The following is a 21,884-nucleotide window of genomic DNA, read 5'->3' as shown; positions in this document are numbered from 1 at the left end:
TATCTACCAAAGACCTAGCTTGTAGTCATTAGGATATTACAAGGACATTAAAAGGGCACAGATAATATTTAAACACTTCAAATACCTTCACTGTTCAAAATTTTATGTCACAGGCATTCACTTACAAATCAACAAACACATTTGAAGTTACCATATGCTCATACTTTAAATTATACACCAAACAAGTTGTGTCATTTTAGCCCAAATATTTTCTTTTTTTCTCATCACAGCATTCGACTGCACATAGCATTTTCAGAAAATATTTAATTTATACGGACTCTATGATATGAAAAAATTATTTATAATACAATATTTTATTTCACTTTATATAGAAGTGCACTTTTGTTAGAACCCTGCAAATTTGAAACAGATGAGTATTGTCAAACAGGAAGATTTAAAGCTTACACAACTCTAGTAAATAACATGCAGTGGCTTATAAACACTATCTACACATCATTAAACTGGAAAATGAATCTACAGCACCAAGCTTTTTATACTTTCTTAAAAGAGATTTGAATAAAAAAAAAACATAAATACAACTTACCACTCTACATTAACAGCTACCAATTAATTTTTTTTTGACAGCAGAGACAATCAGACACTAAGAGTGACAGGAAACTAAATAAATCCAGACAAAACAATTACAATTTTTATTTTGTCATCTATGTAATTCTAGGTTTTGTGTCCTACATCTCTTAATAACTGTGCTATTGTTATCATACATAATTTTAGTATCTCATTGTCACTGGTATTTCCTCTTTTCCCGAAATAAATATTTTCACAATGATTTGCACACTTTCAAATATAAAAAAAAGGAGGGGGGCAGCAACTCAAATAGGCCATTATGTACCCTAGTACGTAGTGTTTTTAATCAGCTAAATAGATAGTGCTACTATAAACTATAAAGCACGAGTGTTCATGGTAAAAATTAAACTGAAATGTTTATTGTGAAAATAAAAGTATGAAACAAGTTAAAAATATTAATAAAAAATCTTTAAAAATCAATATTGCATTTATGGTTTGTTAAATGTGAAAACAAAAATTACTGTAATTCACTGAAATGATGATTTATGTAAACTGATACTGGTTTTAGCATAGGATATGTGCATCCACCCATAATGGCTGTCCTTTAAAAAATTTCTTTTTGGAAAATTTTATTATTTAACCTGCTAAATTACATGATATAGTGCAAAGATTAAATGCTCCAAAATTAGAATTATGTTTGCACGTGTACACTTTCAGTGTAATGTTCTCAGGTTAAAATCGTTGTGGTTAAAATGGTTTGTAAATGTAATACCTAACTGAAAGGTTTGTTAGGTTAAGTCAGCTACAATTACTATTATAGGTAAAATTTTGTTCAAATATTAAAATTTTGAAAGGAAAACTTAAATAATTATTTTTCATGGTAATCAAAAAGGATATGCAAAAAAAAAATTAAAAACAGTGCAAAGTGAATATGTAAGGCAATTGCAGTATGTATGAACAAACTTCAAGAGGATGGGTTTAAAAAGAATGTACAGTGAGCAGTTTTAATCTATAGTTCAATATGATGTAGGTCTAAAAAAAATTTTTTAAACTTATTTCTTTATATTTTCTTTGTACAAATATGTAGATCATTATTTATATTAACATTTATTAACATTTATGGATAATATTTTTTGGTTTGTTTTAACCAGTGTAGGAACACAGTAGTTGCTTACAATGTTTCTCTCTTTTTCTGTCCAGTGTAGGTGTGCTTGGTAAACAAGGAGAAAATGTTCCCTTCCTCTTAGTATGACCTTTTTTTCTTGGGTAACAAGATAATTGCCTGAACTGTCACTATACTAGGAGTGTGAGTGTTTGCCTATATCCCCCTCCCCCCACATAACCACCACGGCCATTATGTATTATCCACCAGAAAAACGTTGTCATAGGTTATTAGGTTTAGGAGTCTTTGCTGTGAGTATGCGATCAGATGTTTTCCACCAGATCTATACATGCTTTTTCTCTTCGCGGCCCAGTTCTGAACGAAACTAATCACAGAGCTGACATTCTGTATTTCTACGCTCTGATCCAAAAACTGTCAACTTTATACAGTTTTTTTAATTTTACAGACACTATTTATCCTTATCAGTATTGTCAGTTCTAATCTATTTTTAATGATCTGTCAGACTCTCTTCTGTATAAAATATCATGGGTGCTAGTAATGGTTTTGAATTACTGTGTTAAATCTAGCTTTACTATAGTCTTCTGAAAATTTACGTGGCCAAATGTATAAAAAAAACTCCACATAAAAAACCTTAAAACATCCTGTGAAAATTTTGTCCTCACCCAACTAGAAAATCTTATGTGATCTTGAAATGTTTCCTGACTTTTGAGATCCCGCTCAGCTGTATTCGAAAAAAAAAAAAACACACACACACACACACATTCACACACACACTCACACACACACATTCACACACACACATTCACACACTCACACATATATATATAATTTTTTTTTTTTAAGTGTTAGTATTCAAAATCGAATTGAATACAAATAATAAACTTTTCGTTTTGATATTCGAAAATTTAAATATTCGCACAAGCCTAAATGTATTACAAATCTTTCTGAATTGTATACAGTTTTGGTTTTAGATGTATTAAGCACAAGTTTATTAGCATAAAACCAACAATTTAGATGTCCAAGAATGAAGTTAGCAATTGGTAGTTAGCAATTGTTGTAAGATTCATTTGATTGTTAAATTATACAGCAAGAAAAGTAAAAACAGAATAATATTTAAAAAAATTGAAAAAGGAACACAAAATATGATAAAAAAAAATACTTTAACAAACACACAGCTAAAAAAACTAAAAAAAAAAAGTTCCCTCCCCTTCACCAATGCCAAACGGAAGGGTGATTTTTCAGCTTTTAAGTGTGAAAATATATTTGGCAGCAAGCTAATGAGCCAGTCTGAGGCAACCTGTTTAACTGGCGAGTTCGTAAGCGCAATAGTGACGAACATTCCCTATCTAAGAAATGAGATAATGACGAAAAATATACCAAAAAATTTTCTGATTTTGCTTAACAACAAAGAATATCCTAACACAAAATTTGAGAGTCCATGAAAGTATACGAATCAATGTGAAAAATCTTATAATAGCCTATTCGTATGAACAACAGAGTAACAAGTATTATATAAAAAATAAAACAATAAATATAATTATATTTAAATAATAACTATCTACATGGATACAAATTTAAATATATTATGTATCTATAAATTATACTTGAATGTAAAATAACTAACATTTCCTATACATTTTCAAAAACATATTGTGGTCTCACAACTTCTACTACCAGATAAAACTAAGATGAATATTATTTTACACACAATAATTACAGCATCAATAAAAACAATAAATAATTTTGTAAAACAATAAAAAAATGCAAAGTTTCCTAAAACAAAGTAACAAATACAGTTGCCCTTAAAATAAAACTAAAACCAACATACGGAAAACAATAAAACAAACTGAAATTTTCAAAACACTAAGCTTCAATTATTCTGATAAAAATTACAAGTAGTCATAACTTTACTCTTAACATACAGTACTTTTTTTCAGATATAGTAAGTGAAGTTTTAGAAAATTTTTAACATGAAAAATAACAATCTACAACACACAATCAGTTTTGAATAAATCACACTAATTTTTTTAAGAAACTATGGTACTTGCATGCAATCAGGATATAATTGAACAAATCGGCTATTATTACCAAATAATAAAAACATTTTTACAGTTCAACAGTATCAAAATAAAAATGCAAACTTTTCACCTTTAAAGAGACATATAAAATATTTAATTTTTAAGTCTTTAAAAAATAAACAAAATAATCACAGCTATTATTTTTTTTTAAATTGCATTAACGAAAATCTCTTGTGGTAAACTAAAATGAAAAAGGGCATGTTGCTTTTCTGGAACAATGCTGCCAAAATGTATTTTACTGTCACAAAACATTGTATTGAAGTACTTGACAGTACACCAAATAAATTAAAGCAAAACTATATAAATACTCAACATTTATTCAATTTTCCATTGAATTTTCTTTAATATAATCCAATTCAGATTAAAGGAAGACTACCTTAATTTTTTTCAGTGGTAGACATTTTCATCAACTTTCTAGAATACATATAAAATGAAGTTAACATGCAACATTTGACAATAAAATATTATACAAAATGACTTGGTATGTTAACAGTAAGCCAATATGAACTACAAAACTATAAATAAAGAATGAAACAACTGCCATTCAGAGTTGTATATCAATTAAATGCAACCTACATACATATTTCACATCCAGCACCAGAAATAATTCACAGCCAAAGTATGAAATATTCTTAAGCGGTCTGTAGAATGTCTTCTACGCAGGACTTATACAAGCATATCTGATATGCTTCTAGACTTTTTTTCAAATACATATACTATGGAATGTTTACACTTTGTAACACAATTTGCAGAGGTGATGGACAAAAATACAAATTATGTGCATAGATGTTTTTCAGGTTAAAAATATTCACACTTCATATTAAAACGCAAATCAATAAGTGTTCTCCAGTCCACGAAGGAAGTGTTAAAAGCTAGGTTCTATTGCCTTTAGCCATAGAATGTGACCCTTAATATTAGAAAAGTAAAAGATAGCTAGAACTACTTCATAACAAAATAATAAACTGATTTCAAAAAAAATGTTCGGCAATTCATTGATTCCCAACATACCACATGAAATATTTCCAAGCTGTTCACTTTTTTCAGATGTTAATAGTTTTACTACCTGCTTAAGCATAAAACAGAATAGTGAATGATTTCATACTTTGTCAGTGATACAGCATTATAACTCAAAAGAGGTGCACAGCTTCTCAATGATTCCTAATTCAACATTCAAACTTTGAAATGCATTTTCACATATACGAATATCATGTGTAAGGAAAATGTGTGAATTTGTTTAGTTTGTAAGAAGTAAACATGAAAACTACTGACCAAAGAAAAAAATATTTCACTGTTAAAAAGAGACAATATTCCAAACGGACAAAGGCTATGTTAGAATTTTCGAGCCATCTAATGGTGTATCCATGGGTCAGATACTTGGCATTAATTTACATAAAGTTTTTAACAGTGATTCTTAAAATATAATTCAGTTAAAAATATTTATCCACCCGTGCAAAACCTGGTATCACAGTCAGTGACGTATAGTCGTAATTTTTCTGAAAAAGAAGGCTCAGTCAGAAGACATCATCTTTCATCAACAATGAAAGACACTTAAAGCAAATATGTTTACACGAGTTTATGGTCAATACATATATTACATATCTAAACTGTTTTTTTGAAAATAAGAATGTACACTACACATTAAAAAAACTTTACTTGCAGTAAAACAAAAAGGCTTGATATTTTTAAAATTCATCCACTCGTATAAATATTTTTTTATGAAAATGTTACACAGTATCTATAAAGCAGCCATAAAACTAGTAACAATCAGGCCACGTACTTCACAATAAAACAATTCTGTATGCTCACACAATTATTTTAACACAGTATTTTCAAAAACTTTAAACCGCTATACAAAATATTAAACATTCACAAATCCTTATAAGAAACTAGTACGTAACAGGTATTTGTAAATAAGACACTGAGTTTGAAGTAGTAAAAATATTCAGGAAATAAAAGATTTCCTTTAATCTTGTATGAAATGTCACTATTGAATGTTAAGATAAAAATTATTCTTTGACGTACAAACCCAAAGGTTGTATAAATGAGCACATAGTAAAATCCCTCCTGGAAGTTATCATTTAAGGTGTCTTCCGTAATATGCATGTGTTTCAAAAATTCTCCATTTAGTCTATAAATGTAAACACACAATTTTACTTTTCCAAAAAGTGTCCGTGGTTAATAAGCAAAATTGTTTGGTCCCTCTAAACATGTCTTAAAAAAATTTGCACTGTACCATCCTTCCTTCATGAAAACTTGCCTGTCTCCAACTTACATCACAAACATGAGCTGTAAACAGATGTGTTAGATTCAAGCAACTGAAGGGGAAAAAAAAAATAACACTTGTGGTTTTTATGTATGTACAGACATTACTGTGTTGTACACTACCCTTAAGGTCCTTAAGTATGTATTTTCCAACGATTCGCCAAGAAAATAAAAGTGTAGGGGAAAAATAGTGTATGCAAAATAACTGTTTTTGTCTGATTAAGTTCTCGGTTCTAGCCGCATCAAAGGCGAAGACATCACTAACGTTTTAGTTGACGTTGCAACCGCCATCATCAGGGAGCAGTAACCTACTGAGCCTTTTAATACTCTCATCTGAGACGGGAGTGTTTCCCGACTGGCTGCAGCTGTGGGCCAATCAGAGCCTTCCTTGGTAACTGCTCCCTGATGATGGCAACTGCAACGTCAACCGATATCTTCGCCTTTGACGCGGCTACAACCCAGAAGCCAAGAAACTCCGGACAATGGCCGCGAAAGCCTGCAATCTTTACTAAGGAAGATATTACAAAGGTGCTGCATTTATAAAACCCTTTAGTCATTGTAATACATCACCGTCATAATTTTCAATAACCATTTTTAGTTTTCTTGTTTAGCAGCTCTTGCTGTCATTAATATTGAAACATTGAGAAATTTTTTTAAAAACAATATGTTTAAAAAAACATGATTTTGATCATGAAACTCTGGCTTATGTGTTTTGTGAATATATTTATGGAAAGTATGCATTAACTTTGGCACACACTGTTCCCAAAACTAAAGCCTCTATCATGAGAGACCAAACACCTTCAAAGCATTGAATGCCGTAGCTAACGCCACCTCCTCGGGCGGTTTCTTCATGAAAGCTGCGATCATCTCAACTATAGCTGGTAGCGAACAAGGCTCGTTCCGTTGGAACGTACAGTAGCGATGGAGGAAAGTCAGCGATCTGAAGCAGCAAGTCATTCACAGAAATTACATCTCCAATTATAATATTTTGAAATATTATTCATTCTATTATACGTAGGTATTTCAATAAAAAAAAATTTCCTTAGGATATTTTGTACAGGATTTTTACAGAAAAATGCTGCAGGAATGAGTAGCAGTGTAACTGACAAAGGCTTAAAAGTTGTCACATGTCAGTGTTGAATTTTAGAATTTACTAAGTTTCTTCCAAAAACAAGTTTATTTGGTTCTTTTTCCTTGAATCATAATTCTTTTAAATGTTAGAAATTCAATGATCTTCAAGGGTCTAAACACAGAACTAACAATGGGTCAAATCCATTTTTTTTTTTCAAATCTGAATCTCGAATTTGATTCTTAACAGAGTACAGTGAATCCTATGCTAGATCTCAAGGGTGAGAAATTAAATAATATAGCATGAACAACAAGACAGGAATATATAAGTTTTGGAAGAAAAATTAAACCCATTAAATTTTTATTTTAAAAATAAAAAATAATCATATTTAGATGTTTTGGATGTAAAAAATCTCCTTTTGTTTAAAAAATGTTTCCTCAAGAATTGAACTAACAACTTTAAAGCTGATGAAAAATGTTTTTGATAGTTTACATAAATAATGTCGACCTTGTTGACTGCACAGGTACTATAGACACTACAGTGTTTGAATTTCTGAATATCCCATCCTCAAATATTTTCCTTCAAATCCTAAATGGGATCATTTCTTCCCATAAATAAACTACATTTATGTTCTTACATGTCTATTTGTTTTTTAGTGTATTTATATTTCTATCAGTTGTTTTATAATGTGTAGGGGTGTGCGGGAACCCGACTTTCGGGAAAAATTTTGGTAGGGCATTATCCTACAGAGTGTAGTGGAAATACGTATGACAAAAGAGTTTAGAGCCCACCAGCAGAACAAGCTCTACCACATTGATTTCAAAAAAAGGGAAGCAGAGATGCCTGACCTCTCGGTGAGTGCCTCTTTCACGTGGACGGGCAGCTTGGACGCCCTCGTGTTGGGGAACATGAACGGGGAGTCAGTCTCCACCAGCAGCTTCTCCAGAGGGATCACTCCGTCCTCCAGGATCTTGCGCACTCCCGTGTCCGACTTGTCCTTGCACAGGTAGCCTGCGGGATCACCCCGAACGCTGATTAACACTCCCCATTCACCCGAATGTAACGCAACCATTTCCAAAACTGTAGGAAAAAAGACAAGTATGTAGTTCTCTTTTTTCAAAATTGCATTAAATTATTTACTTCAATATGGCGACGTGACTGCTCGTCGACATGGGAAGTGAAAAGATATTTTTTTTAACGAGTGCAGAGAAAAGTTACGTTGACATTGTATTTATGAAATAAAGCTGTTACATTGAAATGTTTTCCCCACAAGTACAGAAATCTATCTTTGGTTAGTACAGTATTAAGGATAAATGAATCAGCGCATGCTAAAAGGGTCTCAGTCCAGCCAACTCAGTTTTGAGAAAAACAAACAAATCTGTCTCTAAGCAGCCCTTTTAGCGTACGTAAAGAATTTCCATAGCTAATATTAGCTAGACCCCCGCGTGTGACAATCCCTTTTAGCATAGATAGTAGAAGCTATCCTATAAAATGTGATTTTCATGCTTAACTCACGTTGCAATTTTTTGTAACTGAGGCCATTTTAGCATGTGCCAATTCAAATGTAAGTGATTGAGGTTGTGATCTAACCTTAAAATAATTTACCACATTTTTTTACCATGTTAGTGCTAGGCAAGTTGCATAAATATTGTCAGCTTACTGGCCGGAAATCACACAATTCTCGTGAATCTATTTTACATCAAAATTATTGACAGTTCTTATGACCTACCATTCTAAATACGATCATTACAGCTTGAGAAACGATGGTTCCGATTCCAAGTAGAATCGGTGGAATCAAAGTACATACTAAAAATAAAAATCTAGGGGAAAAAAGGCAATAATATCGGTACAGTAAAAAAACACAAATTGACCTAGTAAACTTTGGAATTATTGGATTTTTGGAATAACTACTTATCCTCCAACAGGCCTATTATTCCTCAAGGTTTCAACACTAGATAAGAAGAGTTTATGGTATTCAAGTGACTAGGTTTTTTTTTTTTTTTTTTTAAATCTACAGTTCAGTTTTACTCTGAGCTTGATGAAATTTTGCACACTTACCTTCAAAAAACCTCTCCCTGCAAACCCCCCCCCCCCCCCCCAAACAGAATTTTGTTCTTGATGAAATTATGCAAAATTTAAAATTTGACGTTCAAAATGAGAGAAAGAATACTGTATGAAAACCCTATCCTCTATTGACTCTTTCAGTGCCAAAGTCCATTTCAAGTTTTTTTTTTTTTTTAAACCTAAGGCTGCTAGTAGTTTTAATTTCTTAAATTGAAAAAAAAATTGTATTTGAATGTATACTATACAAGAAAACACTTTTTGGGTAATTTATTTTATTCTAGCTTGGTAAAATTGAACCGAATTAAGAGGAAAATAACAATCTCTGAAGCCTCTTCACCCTGGGTTACCAACCTGTGAGGCCAATGTAGGCGCCGGCGTCCAGGTACCGCCTGGCCTGCTCCGCGGTGCCAGTGAAGCAGTGGACCACCACCGCGGGCAAGGCGGCCCCGTGCCTCCCCAGCATCCCCAGCACGTCCTCGTGGGCGTCCCGCTCGTGCACGAACAAGGGCTTCCGCAGCTCGCAGGCCAGGCGGATCTGCCGGCAAGCCCCCCCGCTCACGACGAGCAAACCAACAGGAACGCACGCTCCTACCACTGGCACGGCCAGGATTTTTGTGGAGGGGATCAAATTTTTTTTTTAAATCGAATTTCTAAAGAAAATTTACTTTCATACAAAAATCTCTAAGAATAGTCGACTTTAAGAACATCAACGTTTACACATGGAAATTGATTTTGATTGAGAAAAGAAAACTGTACATTAAGTAATTTGATTTAATCGTTTCTAATACTTAGTTATTAAGTCAATAATGTGATGATTTCATTAAAACAAGTCCTGCTACATAGTATCTATCATTATTAAACACATGAATGTCACATGTCCAGTTTGTACGAAAGACATGCTTTCAGTAACACGTGTTCAAACCGGCAATAAATACAGACTACTCGGTAACACAATTCATGTCACTTCTGTGTGTGAGGGCTGTGATGGGAAGGAAATACATTAATGTAGCCCACTAATGATAAGAATTATCCTTCTACAAAATACTCTCCGTGGCCCTAAGTTTAACTTTCTTATTCTGTCTTTGCTTTCCCCCTCCCCTTTTTAAATCTAGGAAGGAAGGGATATACACACCACGCACTACCCCCCTGGCTACATCCCTGCTCCTATACATTCAATGTGGTATGGAATGAGGTTGCAAAGTAACAACACACTGGACTCCCACTCCAAAAAATTTGGGTTCTAAACCCAGTCTTGTCATTCTTATTTTTGGTTTTTGTTTCCCGTGGTTTCCCATAAACAACTCTGAAAAATGCTGGGTGTTAGCCAGTTGCTTAGTTGTTTTCCAATTCCCCCTAGTCAAACTATCAATAACTTGCTGTCTGTAAAAATTTTTTTTTTTCAATTGACTTATTTTACTTGATAATTCTGCAAAAGTAAGTTTTTAAATTACTCATTTCTTTGTTTTTAATAACAAATAAGTGTCACGCTACTCTTCAAAGCAGCAGCAAAGTGTAAAAGGCACACCAGTCTACCTGCAGCATTTGTCGTTTGGTTGATTATTTAAAAATGAACTTGGCAGCCAACACCCCTACGATACCGCCAAAGAAGTAGGGTTAAAGTAGGGTTGGCACAGATATGAAATTAAAAAAGTGTCAAAATAAAGAAGCATACCTATGTCAAATAATTAACCAACATTAGCAGAAGCTTAAAGCACCTTCTAAAATTTTTATGTAATTTTATTTTTCACAAAAGCCCCTACCACCCATTAATACCTTAAACATTTTTTTAATTTTGTACTCAAGACGTTCAAAATAAATTTTGGTTCCATGCACTTCCAATCATGCCAGTGGTATTTCATGAAGCACCTGCATCTCGAAAACTTCCCGCTGCACTTCCGGCGGGGAGAAGTCCCTGTTGTAGTCGAGCCCGCACTCGCCAATCGCCACGCACTCTGCGCTCGCCGCCACCGTCCGCAACTCTTCCAGGTAGCTGTCCGTCCACGACTTCGCATCATGCGGGTGGACTCCTGCACACAATTCACATTGCCCATGGAGTAGCTGTACGGGAAGCCTACAACTCACGTAGTTTCGGTTCCCTACCACGTTCGTGCAACTTCGGATTTCTCTCAAAAATTGAAATTAAAAACATTGAAGAGTTGGGTTAGGTTAGGTCAGTCACAACATGGTTGTTTTCATTGGAAACTTCTGATTTAGCGGCTGAAGTGGCGTTAATACTGTTACGATTTGCCTCGGGGGTTCGTAAAGGATAGCCCAATTAATAGATTTTATTTCACACACACAGTTTTATTTATTACCACTACTTGTCACTTACAAATAATCTTCTAAATTGGCAGATAATTAATTACAGGTAAAGAAATGTCAATTCCCCAGTCACTCGTTTCACACACCTCGCTGGGCCGCACTTCCAGCGCAACTCTCGCCGCAGCACCCCTCGTGGGTCTCCGCCGCGGGACTCCGTTGCCGCACTCCGCCGCCGCTGTCACACCCTTCGCCGAGATCCCTCCCGACGACTCGCTCGCAACTTCACTCGGGACTCCGCCGCGCCCGCGACTCTATCGCTCGGAAACTCCCGACTTCACTGAACTCACTCACTCACTCCCTGCCCTGGAACCTTCGTCCAAGGACTTCGCCACTCTGCCGCACCCGCGGCACTATCGCCCGGAAAATCCGCCGCGGGAGAACTCTCCACTCAGACTGCCTGACTCGAGGCCGCCGTCCTCGTTTTATATATCAGCCGCAATTTCTGGAACTCACTAGAGCGGCCGGGGCCTGTCGCGTCACTCCGAGCCGTCCAGACGGCAGAAATCTCTCGAAAACACGTGTCGGCGGCTCGCGCAACTCCCAGCTGTCCAGTGTCAGTTACGTGTCAAAGGCAGGGCGCCGCGCGGGGAGTAGAGGGAAGGAGGGCGGAAAGCGACAATCCTTGTTATCTTCCAGGCGCGCGCGGCACATATCATATTGCGGCAGTCGCCAGCCAGCTCTGCACCTGCACATGTCCCGGCCAATGTCACGTTCGTAACAATACCAAAACGCAAAACTTCTGAAATCTTCGGAAATTCTTGCAGGGAACCGGAACTACGTGAGTTGTAGGCTTCCCGTAGCTGTACACTCAAAGCGTATATACATTCACGTACATAATCATGCACTATGCGCACACAACACACCTCTTTCAGACTTTGGAGAACTATATATGTACAGCTTTCTTTTTCTCAATTATTTTCTCCCTAACACTTGACATGGTTCCAAACAATAATTTGCACAAAACATATGTTTCATTAACCAATAATTTTAAGATTAATAATTTAGTAAAATGGTTAACGTATCTCAAGGGTCAGTGAGCTTAACACACCATGTTGGCTTTTTTGACATTTATGAAGAAATATTTTGAAAATGGGACTAAAGAAGTGAAGTTTTATGCATTATCCATCTGTGTAAATTCATTTAATGAAAATGGAGTAAGTGACTGTTATGCAGTTTGTCAGGCAAAAAATTTAATAATGAATATTTGCCTGACCTTTAGCAATGAGCAGATAATGTAAAACACATCTGGTGTGAAAATTAACACCAACAATATGCAAATCATGTATTGTAAAACATTTCTGGGAATCACACCAAAACCAAAATAACAATATGAAAAAGCTATTATCTTACTAGGAGGGTGGTGTTGCGCTTAAGCCGAGTTGTCAACAAAAAGCTTATAAACTTCTGCTGTGCCATATTTCTAATGAAAATGTATAATGTTCATTGTAGTACAAATACACCAACTAGAAGTTACTAGAAAAATTTATCAAATGCTGAATCGCGCTGAATTTTTCACAATTATCTATGTTTTGTATTAATCTGTCAGTAGGCTATCGATTGCATCGTAAATATTAGTTATGAGGTTAGTTTCATTTTAATTCAAACTGTTTCCTTGTTTTGTTGTTTGGTTTCTTTTTATCTATAGGTTTTTTTTTAATTGTTTCCTTATTTCATTTGTGAATAGTAATCATTATGTTAGGAGTTTTTAAGATCGCGAGGTCTCAGTTTAGGGCGAACTAATATATAATTGAAATTAAAATATTTATTATTTAAATTATATAGCAAAAGCAATTTTGCTTGGAGTATCCAGCGAGTGACCATGACACAATTAGTCAGGCATATATTATAATTGTGAGGCAAGTTTTCATAATTAAAATGTATGCCTGACTTATTGTGACATGGTCACTTGCTAGATAACAAACAAACGAACAATATAAACACATGCAAACAAAATAAATTACTAAAAAAAAATACACTAATACAAACAAACATAGGTACACAGAAACGAACAGACACAAGCACAGCCACAAATGTAAAAAAAAATTTGCTACAGAACACAAAAACTGAAATGCAATATCCTGAAATGTGCTTAACGAGAGAGCCTTGCCTCAAACAGCACGCAACACACCTGCTGTGGAATACAACGTGCCAGGATAGATTCGAGTCAGACGTAATGCTTCTTTGCTTGCTCGTAATGAAGTGCCAGTCACCATAATCTTCTGAACACCTATCACACATACACACATACAAAAATTTAATTACACGTCCAACTTAATGAAAAATCTAGAAGAATTAACTCGTAACCCAATTTTATCTTTAGAAAAAATTATTTTTCACTTCACCTAAACAATGGATGGATGAGACAAGATTTAACAACTCATCGACATCAGTCATCAGAGATGAAGAATGGTGACGAGATGACAATGGAGCGCCGACATGTGTTTGAGATACTGGAGCACCCAGATCAAAACTATTGACCCACAGCAAAAATAAAAAGTTAGTTGGGTTTGGTCAGCTACATTAATAACCCGCATGGTACAAGTTTATCCCTCAATCCTGATGGTATGATACTGAATACATTGATCCTGTGGTATATGATACTTGCTGTTTTAATTAAGTACGTCAACAGACCCTGAACATAACAAAAACATGTGATATAACAATGAATTATAATTATATTAACATGGGTTACATTTATAATTTTACCGGGTAAAGTTAATAGACATTGGGAAAAAAAGTTTCAAGTACACAAATGCACCAACTGGAAACATAATTACTACTATTTTTTTAACTCACTTTTGAAATTATTTAACAGTTAGTGTGTTATCCTAGATATTCTTTTGGGTTGTCATATTTCACCGCTTAGTTATTTCATCTGTCCCTATATTCTGTATAATGAACATCCCACAACATTGGCGTTGCTTCATAATCTGTACATCACTCCTTGGCTATTATTTCCTTGCCACTGCACTCACAAATGCTCACGAAGTCTGGGTAAATATGTAGGGTAACGGTATATGCGAAAAAAAATGCTAAAAATCCGAAAATACTTTTATTCTATGCTCTTTCACTTCCTCTTTTCAAATCAACCGGCGGAGATAAGAAATTCCAAATACTTTAGGAGATATGGAATTTTTTAATTTTGAACATGTAGAGTAGCGGTATTTGCGAAAAAACAATTCTAAAAATCTGAAATTACTTTTATTATATGCTCTTTCACTTCCTCTTTTCATTAAAACCGGCGGAGATTAGAAATTCCAAATACTTTAGGAGATATCGAATTTTTAAATTTTCATCACAATACCTGTGAATTCAGGCGGCCACCATTGTTTCTTGTTTACAAGACGAGTATGATTTTTTTTTTTCCGTGACGTAGGTGAACGACTACATTGTTGCTTGTTTAGGAGTATCTATTAAAATCTGAACATACTTTTATTATAGTTATGTTATGTTAGGTTAGCTACATTAAAACACTTTAAAACACTATGGACAGTTAGTTAGGTTAGTATAGCTACATTAAAATTAACAGAGAAATATAAATATTAATAAATAAACCCGAGGTTGGCCGAAGGTAAATTGTTCGGGTGTAATCGGGAATGGCAGAACTTTATGTGCATCTTTATTTACCGTTCGAGAATGCCTAATTAATTAAAATGGTCGATTAGGTCAGGTCAGTTACATTATTAATACTTTCAAACTAAGCAGACATTAAAAATAATATAAATTAATTTTAATGGTTGTTTAGTTTTAAAGTATTTAAATTGTAGCTGACCTGACCTAACAAACCGGGACAAAGGATGAACGGTAGGAACTCACGTATTTTTTTTTTTTACTTATTACTTGCGCAACAAATAAAACATTAAAATTTGAAACGTTAAAAACTCACCTACGTTAGAGGCGGGTACAATTCCTTTGCCATTAGTAGAAAATGATGTAGTCGTTCTACCTACGTCGCTAAAATAAAAAAATCATAAACGTAAACAAGCAACAATGGTCGGTATTGTGATGGAAAATAAAAATTCAACATCTCCTAAAGTAAGTATTTGGAATTTCTTATCTCCGCCGGGATAATTGAAAACAGGAAGTGAAAGAGCATAGAATAAAAGTATTTTCGGATTTTTAGTATTTTTTTTTCGCATATACCGCGACTCTACATATTTACCGAAGTCTGATACTTCTCTCCAAACTTGAAAGCCCTTGAAATGAAGCTATAAATATCTGAGATAGAAGTATTGCCTTCATTGCGTGTTTACACTTGACACTAGATTGCGTACAATAAGTATCTGATATATTGTGGAATAAATGTCAGAAATAAATATCAAGAAGCATTTACACTTGAGAGTAAAGAGTTCTCGCATTTGTCGCAGAAGTTTACGTTTTCTCTCAGACACTAGGTCTCAAATAGGTCAGCGTTTACACTTGACACGAGAAAGTAGTACAATATATATTGATACTCTCAAATTAATGCAACATTTAATATCAGGCATGTTTACACTGGTAATTTGAAAGTGTCAGGTGTTGCATTATATAGATGTCTAGTTTAAATGGGCCTTGAAATTTCCATGTAAAACCTGAACAGACACCATAGCGTCAGAACACGTCGGGGGATGGCAAGTGTGACGTCGGAACAATCAGATTTAAGAATTTTCTGCAGCACTGAACGGCTGAGGGCCGCCATGATGTAACAGGTATGGTAGTAGCGAAGCGCCGCAACACATTTCATATCCATTATTTTTTTTAAAAATTTACTAAAAACTAATCAAAAATAATTAAAATTAAACCTGCCACAGAATTAATTGTAAAAATCCTACCTGCATCTTTGGCTCGCTGTACAACGGAATCCAAGTCCCTTCCGAACTTCTTATTTGTTAGGTTAGCGCCAATATCAACAACTACATAATTTTCGTAACAACGATCCATTTGTGTTGAGGCATCATCTTCTGGTTTTAGAGTTTCTTTATCGCTAGTTGCCATCGAACAGTGTTAATTTATGAAATTAGTTGAAAATTACTAAATTTCAGAAACAGATGCTAATTTCCTTACATGTTTTTTCTGAACAAAAAACAATTAATTATTTGAACAGGATTGCCAACAAGCTGTTAAAGGCCTGTTGGAGGGAAGTATTGGAAAAAAAAGGATTTCAAATTTCTCCTTCAAATGTACTTGACAGATAAACTTAAATAATTATGTTTGAAATGATGTCACACTATCAAAGTTTATTTTTTATTTGATTTACTTTGAACTTTTCAATTTTTTTTTTCAATTTGGAAATTAAATGTGCTGGACCGATTTTTTAAAGCTTATTTTTATGTTTGTGCACAAAATCTATAGATGTTGGTTCGATTCGCAATTTTAAAGAATCGTTGAGACGGGATGTAGTTTCTGTAATCGTTAGGCACGATTTCGATTGGCCCATCGCATCCGTCATATTAGAACCCGTCCTATATACAAAATATTTTATGGATATTCAAGTCAACCAATTTGTCAAACAAACATGGCTGCGCTAGTGACGTTTTCGATAATCTTTGACGGGAAGCCAACATTTCACAGACGAGAGAGCCACACCCTAGTTCCCCGAAGTTCATGCTCGGTTTTTTTTCTGTACCACAACAGGTGTATTTATTTGAGGGGGAAAAAAAATTCGCGGGCATTTATTCTTCAAATGCGCGGGTTTAAATTATAAGATGTCATTCTTAAAATTATTCATTAATATACATCATAGGTCAGCTACATTATAAATACCTACTTTAAAACATTGTGGATGGTTGGTTATATTAGGTAAGTATAGCTACATTAAAAATACTGTAAAATCATTTATGGTTGCTTAGCAAATAACTTTTTGATATGTAGCTATCCAGCGCTAGGAAACCGTTTACATGATTTCACAGTATCTTTAATGTAGCTATCCTAACCAAAAAAATCGGTTGTCTGTAAAGTCGATTTACGGACGATAGTTTAACGTGACGTCATAACAAAACATTGATGAAATGATTGCATACTTTTATTAATAAAATTGGATCATTTAAATTGAATTATCACTATTTTGTATGGAAACAAAGAAGGAGTGAAATTAAATCTACAATTTAATTAATAAATTTACTTTTATTTGCACTCATTAATCAGATATGTTTATTACTTTAACGGAGAGATTATTTTAACTATAACTTTTATACATGTTTGCTATTTAACTTCTTCCAATCTGTGTTATTCTGTTAAGGATAGAACGATGATAGGAAAAGTAGGAAATGAATGGGAGTGTTTCAAGTTTAATGTGCCTCAAAAAAGTCAAATCGATGATTGTTCCAATTGAGTGGAAGAGAGATAGATGCGGCGCAAGAGTACAATGAGCGTAACGGGACACAGCATAACGGAATACTTTTTCGTGCGTGCAGCCGGCGTTCATCGATTTATTAGACATCACGTCAATAAAGAGTAGTAAGAGTGGACCAAGTTACGATGTCGTATTTCATGCATAGGCACTTTGTTTATAAACATTATCGAAAAGGCTTTCCAGACTATTACATAAAATTATTATTCTCGTATTTAGATAATCGAACTTTCCGAGTCACCATGGGAGGTGCTAAATCAGACCTTAAGCCAATTAAAGCAGTGCTGCCACAAGGTAGCATTCTCGATCTTGTACTATTTTATATTTATGTTATATACTTAGTAAATATAGGTTGCTATGCAGACGACACGGTGCTATACAGCAGGTCTCGTAAGCTCCAATTAGCCACTTACCTACTCCAAATCGCGCTCCCCGAAATGGAGCAGTGGTGCACGAAATAGCGATTTAAGTTAACATAATTTATTATGTCCGAAGCAATTGTGTTTACGCGCAAAAATCTCCCATCTACTGATCATAGGCCGCGAATAAACTTATCTACCGTACAAATCCAACACAAAGACAACGTTTAATGGATCATAAACAATTGTGAAGGAATCATATAGACTCGAGACAAGGACTTGCTCAGGGTAAAATCGATTCATTTCTAGAAATGAACAGATGCGTTTGTAGCATAGAAACAACTGTTTACTGTTTTACAAAGTCCTCGTACAATTAATCATTATGTATGGTGTTCTCGTTTGGGCAACAGCAGCCAAGACAGTCATAAAACTGCAGCGAATTCAGAATAAATGCATTAGAATCACTAAAGACGCCTCTGTATACTACCCTTTAGAGCAGTGGTTCCCAACCTTTTTTTGATCAGGGACCACTTTAATTTCATTATTATTAGCAGGGACCACAAGATTAAAAAATAATCTGTATCAATCTAAAAATAAACTTTGAGCCTAATCGTTCAATATTAATCGAAACGTTTAACATAAGCAATCTAAAAAACCAAAATAAACATTAATTAACAGTGTTATGATTGAAAACATATATTTTTAGTACACATTTCAGTTTGCATCAATGATATTTTTGAGCTTGCATCTTCTCTACAAGATCTTGAATTCTTGGGGTAATATTTTTGCTCAAAGCTACACGCATATCATCACTTACTTTCAGTTGATTCCTGGATTTGTTTTTAATGATCAGTAATGCAGAAAATTTTTGTTCGCATAAATAAGTTGTTGAGAAAAGCATAAGATAGCGCAAAGCGATTTCTCGAATTTTAGTATATGAAATTGCTTTCTTACACCAAAACGTCTCCAAAGATTCAGATTCAAAAGCGTCCTTACAGTTCCTGTCATTTTGTAATTCAATAAGTTCTTCTTGGATTTATTCTGCAACTTCTCTAGCGTTAGTGCCAAAAGGGTTGCGTATCTGTTTTTGGTCCACATTAGCTTTTGTATTGTTATATTCTGGGAAGTAACAGTTGAATTCATCAACCAACATTTGCAAATGACATTTGCTGTTTTTTTTATATGCTTTCCCTAAACATGGCATACTTCTTGTCGTCAAGGAGTGCCTTCAATGTTGCAAACGCACTATAATTGCCCTCGCCAACTTGACTAATCCATAACTTTAGTTATCAAATAAAAGCACGAAGTTTATCTTCAAAATTAAAAATATTTTCAACGCTTTCTAATTGTCTGTTTCCTGAACCTTGCATTTGCAAGTTCAACTAATTTATTTTATTTTAAAGTTCTCGTGAAAAAGTTATTTTATTTTTAATGGATTGGCGTATGAATAGGGCATGGTTATCAAAGTAATATTCTTGGCACTAAGAATTTCGTGGGAAAATATAATCACTACAACTATTACAAAAATTATTTTCAACCCACAATAAACAACAATAAAGAATAACTGGCAATTTATAATATCCACGAAACTGCTTAAGTATTATTTTTTGATAAAGCAAATTAATAATTTGTTTGTCAGAAATATATAATTTTTGTAAATATATGCAAAATAAATGTTTATAAGCAGGAACACATACTTATGTAGAAAATAATTAACAATTATAATTTACGAAAGAATCAAAAGATAAGTTTTTTAAAAATAATAGTTGAATTTCTCACAACGGAAAAATAAATTTAAAACGAAGAAATGCGCACAAATGCAGTACCAATCTGTTTCACATGTTGTTCGAAAACAGCATGAAAACCCTGCTCTCTATCAGGGAAGGAAGACAGAAGCGTGACAGCTCTGATCTCTATTTTGAGAAAAAGGAACTCAATAGTAGGGCGAGTCAAACCGACAACGGTAGAGTGCGCTGCAAGTGGTGATTTATCCGACTTTGGCATTAAAAGAGTTAACGGTGTTTTTATTTCGTCATGAAAAACCTAAAACAGCATAATTTTATGATAGCATAATTTAAAAATTTTTATGGCTGGCTCCACTTTTTAATTTGGGAGGCCAGTGTTCTTTTACTATTTTAATTTTTAATTTCATATCGCTTTATTTTATACATAAAATGTTTAGTCAGTTGCTTGCCCTTCCCCCGGTCGCCTGCGCGCCGCGCTCGCTTTTGTTCACCGACGCGCGTTCATTCAAAGTTTGAAATCTTTCACGGACCATATTTTAGCTCTAGCGGACCACTGATGGTCCGCGGACCACTGGTTGGGAACCACTGCTTTAGAGGCACTGTATCGCGAGTCAAAATCAGAAACTTTAAAATACAATTACATTCGGACGACGGAAAATCTCTATGATAAATGTGCAATTAGTCACAATTCACATATTCCCTCTTTCGAAATTACGACTAACGATGAAATTAAAATATATATATGTCCAAATCGATACTTGCACCCGACAGCCCTACGAAACAAGATTGGCTGAGGCGTCAGGCGTGGCCAATCACAGTGAAACACTATATTTAATTATGCTGGTAGAATATAAACATAGTATAAGTGTTTTATTACCTAGTTCTTGGCTAGAATTTAATAGCTCAAAGCTGCGTAGGCACTGGGGCTAGGGCGTATCGATGAAAGATGAGATAATTTCGCTAAATGCAGACTGCCTTTTGATGCCGACAGTCAGTTGTGGTCTGCGGTCCAATGCAACAGCTCGCTATGTAATTAATTATTAGAGACCGGAGAAATTAGCGAATTCATTTCGCGATAGGCTAAAATACAAATCGTTATACCTCAGTGCGGCCTCTGCTATTGGTTCACAACTCACCTGGATGACTCTGGACCAATGAGAAACACCCAACAAAAGCTTTATCGAATCACAGGCTGCTAAGCTGGAACGTCTCAAGACAGCAGCCAATGAGTGAGTGGCATTTGACCTAGTGTACGTAGAACTATGGAGTTCATCCTACAGGTCATTGAACCCGCAAATTTTTCCAGTCCCTATATTAATTATACGTCAACCAATCTTAGGAAAATTAAGTTAAATTAAATTTTAGTACCTAATACGTAATTGTCTTCTTTATTCGCAAGTTTCAGGAGAGTTGACTGGCAGCTGGGTGGTTGAAGAAAGCCCATTCGCCCGCCACCAGGGGCGCATGCACCCCTGGTTATACCAAATCCACGTGCGAATGCAAACCTAATGCGAACCTCGGGTCCAAGCATCCAAATAATGCACATTACAAACCTTCCTGTCCAGTTCACCTCTTCTCCTAGACCATCCTCTTTTGTCCCGTACTTAACCTGCACTCTCAATGCATGCCATACTGCACCCCGCATGACTGATTTGATTTGATTTTTTATTTCATTCAATAGACCATACAATGGTATAGAATATGTCAAAAGAAAAATTACAAATAAACATAAATACAAACACATAAACAGGTACAAGAACAGTATTAAAAGCATTACAAAATAAAAATAATAAAATATAACAGCTGCTCTTCCATGAATAAGCACCTATTATATATTATATATAAAAGATATTATATATAAAAGAAAAGTCATACATAAAAAAAAATTACGAAGCTACCTCCTGTTCATAGTCATATATATTATAAAAAGCCTTATGTGATAAATAAAGAAATAAATTATATTGGTCCATATTTTTTAGAACTGATGGTAATTTATTGAATAATCTAAT

General features: G+C 34.5%; 1 protein-coding gene across 1 annotated transcript; it reads right to left on the bottom strand.

Moving 5' to 3' along the window:
* Positions 1-82: 82 nt before the first annotated feature.
* On the bottom strand, positions 83-16,531 carry LOC134535975 (3'-5' ssDNA/RNA exonuclease TatD). Its single transcript, XM_063375443.1, has 6 exons — positions 16,255-16,531; positions 13,572-13,670; positions 10,988-11,148; positions 9,473-9,656; positions 7,906-8,068; positions 83-6,928 (listed from the first exon to the last, which is right to left on the bottom strand). The coding sequence occupies exons 1-6, from the start codon at positions 16,415-16,417 to the stop codon at positions 6,769-6,771; spliced, it is 930 nt and encodes a 309-aa protein (XP_063231513.1). The 5' UTR covers positions 16,418-16,531; the 3' UTR covers positions 83-6,768.
* Positions 16,532-21,884: the final 5,353 nt, after the last annotated feature.

The sequence above is a fragment of the Bacillus rossius genome, chromosome 10, assembly GCF_032445375.1.
Source record: "Bacillus rossius redtenbacheri isolate Brsri chromosome 10, Brsri_v3, whole genome shotgun sequence".
Classification (NCBI taxonomy): domain Eukaryota; kingdom Metazoa; phylum Arthropoda; class Insecta; order Phasmatodea; family Bacillidae; genus Bacillus; species Bacillus rossius.
Note: the sequence above shows the minus strand (reverse complement) of the source record. Positions and strands in the feature narration are given on the sequence as shown.

Coding starts and splice junctions, on each gene's coding strand:
- LOC134535975 (XM_063375443.1), bottom strand. CDS start 16,417: ATGGCAACTAGCGATAAAGAAACTCTAAAACCAGAAGATGATGCCTCA. Junction 11,149..13,571: donor CACGTTGTATTCCACAGCAG/GTGTGTTGCGTG, acceptor AATTGTGTGCAG/GAGTCCACCCGCATGATGCG. Junction 6,929..7,905: donor AAAGAGGCACTCACCGAGAG/GTCAGGCATCTC, acceptor TTGCTGCTTCAG/ATCGCTGACTTTCCTCCATC.